We start from the raw sequence: 12676 nt of genomic DNA on the forward strand, positions 1-12676 counted from the left end.
GCTAGCTGTAAAGCCCTGTAAGTCTGAAGTTTACAGCAAGTGTAATAAAGGCAAAGCTGGTTTTGGGCCTGGGAGTAATGTTATGTAATTTATATTTGGGAAAAAATCATCCTGTCTACTGTACGGAGAACGGGTCAGAATGGATTTGGGGCAGGTGAGTAGAGGACAAGCATATAGGTATAGAAAACAATTAGAAGGCTAATGCAATAGTCCCAGTTAAGAGATGATGGAGGCTTGAGCTAGGATGGGAGTGGAGGTGGTGATGGTGGTAGCAGCAGTACTAACACTCAAGACTAATAAAAAAAAAACATCCTTGCTATGTCCCAGCATTGTTCTAATAATTTTACAATTTTACCAACAAGAACACTGAAGTACAGCTAGGTTAAGTAACCTGACTCAGGTCACAGAAACTGTACACAGAGAACTGGGATTTGAACCTAGGCAATCTGATTGCAGAACCAGTTCTTAACTACTGTATACCAAGTTGTAATGATGGAAAAAAAAAATTAGACTAAAATGTGATAGATTTAAGAGGTAGAATCTACAGGATACCGATTAGATTATGATAGCTTTTACTGAGATGGGAAAAGACAGGAGATGAAGGTTTCAACACTAAGGATGAGAAGGAAATCAAGAAATTCTGTTTTGGCCAATAGAACCTGAGATGACCATAAAATGTCAAAGTGGAGGTTTCTAAGGTATTAGCTATATCAGTAGGAACTCTTGGGAGATGTCAAAGCTATAGATTTGGGTCCTCTGAGTAAATAAACAGTATTTAAGGCCTCAAAAGTATCTAGATGCAAAAAACTGCAAGCCCAGAAAAGAGCCCGGGATATTCTAAAATTTAGACTTAAAGCAGAAGAGGAGTTAACAAAAAAGACTAAGAAGGAACCATCGATGAAGTAGGAGGAAAATCAAGAAAAGTATGCTGTAATGCAAAAGTGCTAAAAGGAAAACAAAGTTGAGGAAATACTCAATTTTAGGTAAAATAAGAACAGCAAAGTGACAATGGATTTGGCAACATGGAGATAATTTGTTGACTCCAATAAGAGCAGTTTCAAGGAATTGTAGGAATGAAAGCACAAATGGAGCATGTTGAGGAAAGAGTGTGATATAAATAAGTACAGAATCCACTACAGGCAATTCTTTCCAGAATTTTGAATAGAATACTATAAAAAGGAGTCAACATGTGAAGAGAGATGTAGAGCCAAAGGATTCCACAATACTTAAAGAAACACAAGAGCACATTCTGCTGATGGGAATGATCCAGAGAGAGAAACTCGATATAAGAAAGGGGAGGAATAATATATTGGGTTGGCCAAAAGGTTCCTTCCATTTTAAAGTAAAAGTCAAAGACACATTTTCCATTTTTACCAAGAAATTTATTGAACAACATATTCACCGTTTTGTTCCACTACCTTCTGCCATGTTTCAGGCAACTTCATAATTCCATCTTCCCAAAACTTTTTATCATTTTGGGCAAAGAATTGTTCCAGGTACCTTTTACAGTCTTCCAGGGAATTGAAATTTTTTCCATTGAAAGAATTTTGTAAAGACCTAAATAAATGGAAATCCGAAGTGCAATGTCTGGTGAATATGGCGGATGAATCAGAACTTCCCAGCCAAGCTCTAACAGTTTTTGCCTGGTCATCAAAGAAACATGTGGTCTTGCATTATCCAGATGGAAGATTATGCGTTTTCGGTTGACTAATTCTGGACATTTTTGGTCGAGTGCTGCTTTCAGTTGATCTAATTGGGAGCAGCACTTGTTGGAATTAATCATTTGGTTTTCCAGAAGGAGCTCATAATAGAAGACTCCCTTCCAATTCCACCATATACACAATCATCACCTTCTTTGGATGAAGACCAGCCTTTGGTTTGGTTGGTGGTGGTTCATTTCGCTTGCCCCACGATCTCTTCCATTCCACATTATTGTACAGTATCCACTTTTCATCACCTGTCACAATTTGTTTTAAAAACGGAACGTTTCCGTTACGTTTAAGTAGAGAATCACACGCGGAAATACGGTCAAGAAAGTTTTTTTCGCTTAACTTACGTGGAAACCAAACATCAAAGCGATTAAAATAACCAAGCTGGTACAAATGATTTCAACGCTTTATTTGGATATTTTGAGTATGTCGGCTGTCTCCCGAGTGGTATAATGTTGGTTGTTCTCAATTAATGTCTCGATTTGATCACTATCAACTTCAACTGGTCTACCCAACAGCGGAGCATCGTCCAGCAAGAAATCTCCAGCACCAAACTTCGCAAACCACTTTTGACACATTTGATCAGTCACAGCACCTTCTCTATATACTGCACAAATCTTTTTTTGCGTTTCGGTTGCATTTTTACCTTTCTTGAAATAACAAAGCATAATACGCTGAAAATGTTGCTTTTTTCCTTCCGTCTTCAATATTAAAATGGCTACACAAAAATTCACCAATTTTTATAAGTTTTTTTTTAAATGCACCCTGATATGACAGCTGTCACACACAATCTAACAAAATTGCTTCGAATGAAGTTAAACACAACTAAGCGCTACTAGAGCCATCTTACGTAAAAAACCGAAAGAACCTTTTGGCCAACCCAATACAATAGTAGAAAGGGGTGGGATCTTGGACAGGAGCAGAAACACTTCTTCCATATTACAGGCGGGAAGACAAAGGAATAAAAGCAGATAACTGAGCAAATTTGGTGATGGGAAAATGAGAGAATTCTTATGTGAACAGGAATATGACTATATATGTATATATATATATATATGTCTTCTAACACTATTAAATAATTTTTAACTTATAAAATATAAAGAAATTGAAGAGTTTTCTACTGTGTCAGTTACAAACATTACCGGTGAAAAAGATGTTTCCCACAGGTCAGCTTCAAATGTTTAAGGAACATTATAAAAAAAGATAAATTTAAAACTAGTGATAAACTCCCCAGCTAAATCAGGTTGTTGAGAGATATCGCTTCTGTCCCTTCTAAACTTGTGCTATATTCTTTAATGTAGTGCCTTACTGATACTTGTTTATAATTGTTCCTAAATTGTTTATCATGAAAACTGAAAATATCAAGTACTATTTAATATTCATTAGCATAATTATATCCAGATGGGTTCAGAAAATAGTAATTTTCTAGTAGCAGTTATATCTAAACATACTGCTTTTAAAGCAAGACTTAATCACAGAAAGATTCATAGCAGAGCAATATATCACATACAATTTTCATTGTTATATTTCAAAAGCACCCTAACCTAAGCAACATAAACATATTTAATTAGCTGCTGAACATTTTGTTTATTCACACACAATAGGCACTAAAAGTAGCCATTTTTTCCTTAAAATTACTACCTTAAAAGAAAAAATTCTTAAGCATCGGAGGCACTCTATTAGGAATCTACTGGTTCAGAAAGTATGCAATAATTATTTTGAGCACTTGGGTTCCTATTCTTACCCACTAAGCCATGTCATTTTCTGTAATCAAAAGCTTCATGTAGCTTGAATTCACATATGCCACTTTAAAACTAGCTCTCCTAATTCATCTCTACCTAGACACAGCATATCATCAATAGTAACTATTCATATCCACCATCGCATGCACAGAAAACTAGTAAAGCACTGAATGAGATGCTTTAAATACGTTATTTTAGAATTCACAGGACAACAGAAGTATTAAAATCCTTATTTACAAGTGGAGACATAGAAGCTGGGGAAGATTAAGTAACCTACTCAAGGCCTGGCTGACTTCAAAGCCCATGCTTTCCCCTGCACCAGTAGATCTTAATTTCTGCTGTGCAGCAGAGAGATCTGGAGAACCTGTGAAAAAGCCAGAGGCATCCTTGGCCCCACCCTAAAAAATACAGCAGGTCTGGTCTGATGCTGATACAGGTGATCCCTAGATAACATCTTGCCACCTGACGACACTGTCGACAGGTTTTTCTTCGTTATTTTGTTTTACAATAGAGTGTGCTGGGACAGGGGAGGGAAAGGATGGGAACCTCTACAGGCTCTTTGTGCATAAATTACCTAGGAAGTCAACCAGCTGAGAAGCTTTACTGTAAACTACAGCTGCTGTTAGTGAAGCTGGATGCCATTACAGACAAAAGGAAGCCCTCAGTAAGGAAATGTAGAGGTGAGTCAACAGTATAACTAAATAAAGTTGATGAAGATGACAGCTTGGTAAGTTTGCGCTGAAAGAAAAGAAATCTTAAGCCAATGGACCCTATAAATAAAGTGAGTAGGGGTTTCAGATGGTAAAAATAGTAAATTAAGGGACCCACCACTACAACTAAGGATCAAGTGATTAAGTGACATAGGAAGTCCATACTTTCATACTTATGGGTTTCCAGAATTCTGAAAAGGACCCAGGTTCTCCTATTTCTTATTGAAAGGTCTGACTCATGAAAGTCCATTTGACTCAAATTCTAAGAACAGTATTAGGATAACCCATAACCTAATTAACTTCTCTTGGGCACTTATAAGAAAGAATATGACTCAAAGAAACTTGCAAACTAACAGTTTCCTGTAATACTGTCTAGAAGAAAGGTGAGTCAAATAGGCATATAGAGGGTGGAGACAAAAGTCCGATATCAATAAAAAAATTATGAATAATAAAACCCTGCTTATTATTTCTCCTAATATAAAAACTCACTCCCATGTTTTTTTTTAACCTCTTTGGCCATGAAATCCTTTAGGAATTTGATGAGAGCTAGAATCTGCTCCCAAGAAAAATACACATGCACTCAGAATTGTGTATGTGATTTCAGAGGGTCTTGGGAAGCCACCCACGGTGCAAAGACCTCCAGGTCAAACTTTTTTTTACTGAAATGTGCATAACATCTAGCCAGATCATATATGAGATATTATGTTTTCTTCCCTGAGTGAAACCCCTATACATTTTTGTTGTGAAGCATCTAATTTGTGAGGTCTGACCAAAAGTTAAGTTAGGTCATATAACTCCACAGAAAAGCAGACAGTATATAATGAGAAAGTGGCATCACTCCAAGAGTTCAAGTATGCTAACACAAGTAGAATTGTTATTATCCTGGAAGGAAATTTTAGCCTATGGATCTCCAGAGTTATTTCAGTTATAAGTATTAGGAGATTCAACCACCAAAAATGAAGGGTAATTTACAATCGCTCTGAGGGCAACTTTCAAGACTGTACTAGAAAGAAGAGATGCAGAAAGAACATGTGCCTTCTTATATAACATTGGTGTAATCTTGGGCTGCTGAAAATTTCAATAGGTTAAGATGTTTAAAATACCTCCTAGCTCAGCCCTTTCCACAAGGAATCAACAAATAGTACCTTGTATTATTAATGGAAAATTTCTACGGTGGATGTTGAGCTTAAATTTTGAAATTACTACTGATTTCAGTGCTACTTATATCACTGCAAAAGTTGTTTACTTTTTCTCTTGGAAAGGTCTTCTTTATCTGTCAAGACTATCTAGTATTAGAGCTTTTAATAAATATTTAAATTATAAATGGTTAAAGCAAGAGTATGTATGTGGTGGGGGGAATGTGAGGGTAGGTAATATAATTCATACCTTAATTAACCAGAGTAGAGGTTCAAGTTAACCTATAGTAGACATGAGAGAAAAAAGACTTTCTATTCTAGGTAAATAAACAACTCAGCATGATAACAGACCAAATATTTGCATGGCATCCATTTTTACTTTCTTTAGAAGGAATACAAATCACTTTTACCTCTTTACCAAAATGGATTCTTGGCATAGACTATACTAAGGTCCACATTATAATACACAGCTGAATACAATCCCAGAATTACTATATTTTACAGTTACTTTTATTAAAGAAGAGTCATTTAACCACTGAGTCCAAAGAAGTAAAGTGACTTGTCAGGGTCATAAACAAATACACAACTTTTAGAATCCAGGTTTCAGATTCTCTGTCTTCTCTCTAAACCCATGTTTTTTCACCTTTTCACCATTTATTTCAGAGATTTTGACTGGAATATTATGCTGATTAAGCAGTAAATACTAGAGAACTGCCAAACAGAAATTCCGAGCTAATAAAACACCGAAGCCTAGTGATCTACGACTCTGACCTTTCAAGAGAACCCTCACATCTGTGACATAAAGTGAAATGTGACTGAGGCTTCATTTGCAATGACACATGCTGTCAGACTGCTGTGCAGAATCAGGTCAGGCAGAGCTAGTGTGTCCAGGACCTGCTATCGTGGTCATCTACTCTGCTTCCCATAGCATGAATGAATCCTGCTCTACCAATTTGTAATTTCATGATTACAGGCAAGATAATAATTCTTCAGGTTTCTTTCCTTCTGTTGAATGACTGAATCTTCTCAGAGGTCTGTTGTTTTCCTCTGTTTGCTCATTATTAGAGGGTGGGAAGAGAAAATTATCAAGGGGTTGAAGTGAGTTCTGAGAGGCTTTGTAGGTCCTAAATCAACTAGTTTAGGCTCAGACAGACAAGTGGTGATCGGAAGAAATTAGATGCCATTATAGAATTTCGCAGATGAGAGGTCCAAATGTCCGTGGGCAGGAAGGAAGCAGCTATGTGCAACAAGGAGCACTGTAGCCAGCCTCCTAATTCAGGTAGCCTCCCCTACATCTCCACACCCACTAGCCCCTAGCACTCAGCTTACTAGGGCTCTACTGGACGCCCCTCCCACTTACTATCCAATGGACTTTTCAATGCCATACCTATTATGTGCTAGGGTCAGTTAAAACACAGACTTTCCTATCTGTGTGGAGCTATGGAGGCAACCTGAAGGACTCTGAGCAGAGGAAAAGTAAAATGATCAAATTTGGATTTAAAACAGAGCTCTCAAGTACTTTATTTATTCTTGCATTGTTTCACTTATTAAAGCATGTACCAATTTTGTAATTTGAAAAATATCAAATAAAGAAAAGGGCTCCTGCTAACAATGTAGAGGAGAGCTTAGAGAATAGGCAAGACTGCTACCAGGGAGACTGGTTAGGAGAGTAATCAGTAACACAAGGGAGAAGTGAAGAAAGGCTGAAAGGAGGTAACATTAAAGAGGACAGAGAGGAGTAAAGAGACTCAAACGATATTAAGATAGTAACATCAAAAAGACAAATTAATTGTAGGTCAGAGAGAAAAAGGTAAACAGGAGAACTTCCAAATATGGGACTAGGGTAGATATTCAAGATGGATTTATAAACAGAAAAAAGAGTGGGATAGAAAATTTTATGTATTATATGAACACTGCATACGTTACATGTTTTACAAAAATATGCACAGGAAACTCATCAAAATGATAGCAGTGGCTGGCTCTGCATGATAGGTCAATCATTTTTTTTTTAACCTCATTCTTTCCTACATCTTCTAAATTTATTAAGAATATGTACTTTTTGGGACTTCCCTGACAGTCCAGTGCTTGGGACCCTGCGCTCCCAATGCAGGGGGCATGAGTTCGATCTCTGGTTGGGGAACTAGGATCCTACATGCCGTGCAGTGTGGCCAAAAAAAAAAAAAAGAGAATATTTACTTTTTAGTAAATTTTGTATATTTCTGAAGCACACACATCTCAAAAAGTTTACCTTTATTCATAAAAATTCTATGGTTGTAAAACTCCTTTGAGAAAAACTTATCAAATGGCAAACCATTCCATATTTCATAAACATATTATTGATCCCTAATTAATTCCCATGTCTTTGTGAGATCGCACTGACTATGAAATTATAATGGTGAGCAATCATCCTAGTTGTGAGTTGTTGGGTTTTTTTCCAATTCTGGAAATTCACTAGCTGAGAGAGGTGACAGAACTGAAAGCAGATATCTTGCTGACATTGGATTATTCAGTAAACACTGCAGACACAAACTGCATGCCTCTGCCTCAGGGCTTTGCCACATACATCTATCTGCATGACTGACTCTCTTACCTCCAGTGTCATGTTCTCAATATGACCTAGTATGATTATCCTAATTTTAAGAGTAACATGCCCCTGTCACCACTACCACCATAGGATTCCTGATCTTCTTTTACCTGCTTTGTTTTCAATACACTTATCACCTAATGTACAATTTATTTATTACATTTATTGTGTGTCACCCCCTAGAATGTAAGTTCCTGAGATCATACATGGAGTTTTATTGTTTTTGTTCCCAAAGGTATCCCTATCACCAGAACAATGTCTAGCACACAGTGGATGTTCAATAAATATTTGTCGAATTAGTACATGTATGAATGAATAAATGCAAGAGAGAATACATGAATAAAAGAATAAATTAAATAAATAACTATTGGGTTAAAAAAGCACACTCAATTATTTTACAAATGAACATCAGTCATTAATACTTTTTGCTTTAGAAGTCACTGGTTCTATGCTTAAACATTTATAGAGACTAATTTAGTCTATGGGTTCAACAAAGTTTACTCTTTGTATACATATCTATTAAAATCTATTTCATATTCAATAAAGGTGAGAATTATATATATATATCAAATAACTTCTTTAATTAGTTAAATGTATAAAAATTAAACAGTATAAGCTTAACAATAAATGATACAGTAAAGTTTTACTTTTTGTAATCAGAGCTTCCAAACTGCCTCATTTAAAAATGTTCATTTATTACTGAGGACCACTGAGGAACTCTGTCTTGCAATTTCTCAGTTAACCATGTGATAGGTTGTTTGGGTTTTTTTTTAATTGTTAGTAATAAAACACAAGAACGAGGGAAAAGGGACAAGAAGGCAAAATACACATTCCACTTACTCCAATTTTAAGAGCAATTTAAACTACTTTCACTTTACTATGTCTCAAAGTTATAGCACCATCTGGTGTTTACTATGCAGAAATGCTATGAGGGCGGGTAGTGCAAAAGTCCTTTGTCACTTAATTTTTTTTAAATGTTTAGGCAGCTGGACAAAATGATGCTAAGCATACAACTAAGTTGATAATGGCACAGATCACATGTTCAGTTCGGAAATATAGTAGTAAAAACTGAGAAATCAACATGGCATTAAAAGAATAAACCATCTAAATAACTTTCAAACAAGAATACTCTTCAAGAAAAAAAGGACAGAGGCAAAACATAAATAAGTTATTAAAAGAGGAAAATAAATTGAAAAACATTTTAGAACCTTGTTAATAGACCATTTTCAAAATCTGACAAAAGTAAATGATCAAATAAAACAAAGAGTTTACATTTGAAAATCCAGGAGATCTAATTATAAGATTTCTTCATTACATAGCCTCTGTGCTTAACCTCTACAGATAGCATTATAATAAGGCCTTGGTATATTAACAACTCCCAGTAAATTACATACATTTTATCATACGAGGGTGTGACAATTTAGCTTATTCAGTATTTTGTAACTTAGGTAAATTTAATGACTTAATGCTGCTGTCTCTAGGTTTACAATGACACCAACATTACTTACACCAATATAGGCTTTCCCGATATCCTAGGATGTCTTATCACTTCTGACATTGTCTCTTTTGTCTCTTCCATTCTCTCTTCATCACTCGAATCCACAACAAATATTACTCCGTAAGATTCAGCATAGTAATTCTTCCAGATTCCCCGAATTCTTTTTCCACCTCCCAAGTCAAAGATGGTGACTTCAAACTTTCCTTGTCTAAGGTCAATTTTGGAAAATCCAACGGTAGGTGCTACATCTTCAGGATACTCTGTTTCAAATGATATAAAAGAAAGAATCTTTAGACCTTAAATTAATAACACTAATTTAACTTCACCACTTAAATGACATAAATGTGTTATTCATCATACTCTAGTACTAAATAGAATGTTTATTATTTGCTTACACAATAAGCGTTACATCTAAGCACACTGGTTTGGGGGAAAGGTAGATACTATAAAATATCCAACTAGAATTTACACTCCTTGCAGATAGGAATTTCTGTCTGTTTTTTTTGTTTGCTTGTTTGCTTTTATTGATATAACCCCAGTTCCTAAACTAATGCCCACCATATAATGGGTACTTAATAAGGATCTGTAGAATAAATAAACAAATGAACTCTTGCCTTTAAGGCCACTGACTCCCCAAGTTACAAACAATAAAAATTTGAACCTTCAACACCACAGCCATCCCCAAGGACCATTACAACCTCTGTGGAGTTATAAAGAAAAACTAAACATTTAGAGAATAGTCTAGAACAACCAAATAATGGGAGAAGCTATGAAGAGTATAGGACCTTTCTTTTTTAATTAACTGAATTAAATCTATAATTGCAATAAAGAGACTTTTAAGGACAGCTTGCAAATACAAAGAGTAGATTTTATTTTCTTCTACAAGAATAGAATACAGGATATTCTCATAAATTTATAATTGAATTTCTTTGGACTTCTGCATATGACAGCACAAAGAAGAAGGTACAGGATGTATACAATTATAACTGCCAGAGAGGTAATGACAGTAAGAGATTAAAAAGATCACTAAGGTTCAAGACTTGAACTAGGAGCTGGGACCTAAGCCTTAAAGCTCGGTAGGATTTAGACAGTCAGATGAGTGACCTAAGTAATAGAAATGGTAAAAGCAAGATGCACGCACAAGTTGAACACTGTAGTTGGAGCAAACCCTTAAGCCTGAATGTACAATGAAGAGGGTTCTGAAGATAGAGAATTGGGAGCCACGGAAGGTATTTTAGCAGACCAATAACATAATTAAGGTGACTTAAGTAGTCTTTCTTCAGATTCATCTTTGCAAAAGTCTCTAGAATGGACTGAAAATGAGAGTGATAGCCACTTTTTGGAGAGGTATGAAAATAAAAATAGAAGAATGGCAAGAGAGAACTCATGAAAGATTAACAGAACCAAGTGACTCAGTGGTTACAGAGAAGAGTTCAAACTTCATGTCTGTCTCTTCCATTCTCTCTTCGTCACTAGAATTCACAACAAATATTACTCCACTGTACTTTGTTTACAGCTGCACGGTCAATACAGTGGCCACCAAACTACATGAGGCTTTTAAAACTTAAATCAATTAAACTTAAATAAAATAATTCAGCTCCTCAGTTGTTCAAGCTGTATTTCTAGTGCTCAAAAGTCACATGTGGCTGGTGGCCCACCCTACTGGACAGAGCCAATATAGAACATGTCCGTCATTGCAATAGCTCTACTGAACAACACTGGTTTAGAGGGTCTTATCATTCCCACATTCAGCAAAACATTTGCTATTACAAAGATAAATTTGAGGGCTTCCCTGGTGGCGCAGTGGTTGAGAGTCCGCCTGCCGATGCAGGGGACACGGGTTTGTGCCCCGGTCCGGGAAGATCCCACATGCCGTGGAGCGGCTGGGCCCGTGAGCCATGGCCATTGAGCCTGCGCGTCTGGAGCCTGTGCTCCGCAACGGGAGAGGCCACAACAGTGAGAGGCCCAAGTACCACAAAAAAAAAAAAAAAGATAAATTTGAGAGGCATTTGCTGTTAGGCTTAGGTGTGACAGAGAAACAGACTTGCAATGTACCATTCCCTTTCAGCAAGCATCTTAATGCAGTTTACACAGCTCTCTAGAAAGTTAACAGACATCACAAGTCAAATTTTTAAAAGACCTGCCTTATCTAGAAGGAGAAAAAGGCAAGTTTAGAAGCAATATAAGCAGCCATATATTCCAAAAACAGAATTAAACTAGACATTTAAAAATGTGGATCTAGTCCAGGCCAGAACTGGCTTCACAGTTAAAATAGGCAGCTGTCTTTGAGTATGATTTGAAAGGTACCCCCAGGAAATTATCAGTGAAAATAAATCAACTATCCTGAGGAAGGGATAAGGGAAATAACACATACAGAATACCTACTCAGTACCAGGACTTTGTTAGGCATTAGAATGCAAAGATGAATAAAAAAGGGTTGCTGTCCTCAAAGAATATCCAGTACAATTCAGAGAGAACTGTGTTATTCCCATTAATGGGAATAACACAAGAACCTATATGTTCTACAAACAAGACTGGAAAGCACAGTGTGAAGGTATTATGAACTGCACTTTTATGTCCCTGGCAAAACTCATCTGTTGAAACCCTAATCCCCAATGTGATGGTATTTGGAGGTAGGGCCTTTGGGAGGTAATTAGGTTTAGATGAGGTCACAAGGATGGAGCCCCCATGATGTAATTAGTGCCCTTATAAGAAGAGACATAAGTGAGCTTGTTTCCTCTCTCTCTTTCCACCACATAAGGATACAAGTGAGAAGATGGCTGTCTGTAAACCAAGAAGAGGGCCCTCACTAAGTACCCGACCATACTGGCACCCTGACTGCAGCTCCTAGCCTCCAGAACTGTGAGAAATACCTGTTGTTTAAACCACTAAGTCTATGGTATTCTATTATAGCAGCCCAAACTAAGATGGAGGGCATTCAAGAGAAAAAGGGTAAAGAGGAGCTAGAAGTGAGTCATGGCCTAGAAAGCCTTCAGAGAGGAAATGAAATAGGAGTAAAGTCTTAAAAGACAAAAAAATTATAACAAAGAAGGGAGAATAAAATTCCAAGCAGGGGAACAATGTAAGTACAGATAAAATGATGGCACTATTCCCAGGAAACCAATTCATATTAAGTAATTTTTTCAAGGTTACATGGTAGACAGAGCCAGGACTCAAATTCAGGTATTCAGGACTTTAAAAGCCTGTTTCTTTTGATACATGGAACACCCTCCCCAATTTCTCTGTTCTTTCCTCTGGCTCCTACTCATGATTCTGTGTTTCAAGACTCAAGACTAA

The 12676-nt window shown here is 36.6% G+C and overlaps 1 protein-coding gene across 2 annotated transcripts in view; it reads right to left on the reverse strand.

Moving 5' to 3' along the window:
• ARL13B (ARF like GTPase 13B) overlaps positions 1–12676 on the reverse strand; it is a 74842-nt gene that overhangs the window by 43029 nt on the left and 19137 nt on the right. For both annotated transcript variants that reach the window (XM_082655100.1, XM_082655099.1), the window contains exon 3: positions 9390–9639. In XM_082655100.1, the coding sequence (XP_082511226.1) occupies positions 9390–9639 (250 nt within the window). The remainder of the gene's footprint in view (positions 1–9389; positions 9640–12676) is intronic.

Source organism: Grampus griseus, assembly GCF_964374135.1.
Source record: "Grampus griseus genome assembly, chromosome: 5".
NCBI classification, from domain to species: Eukaryota; Metazoa; Chordata; class Mammalia; order Artiodactyla; family Delphinidae; genus Grampus; species Grampus griseus.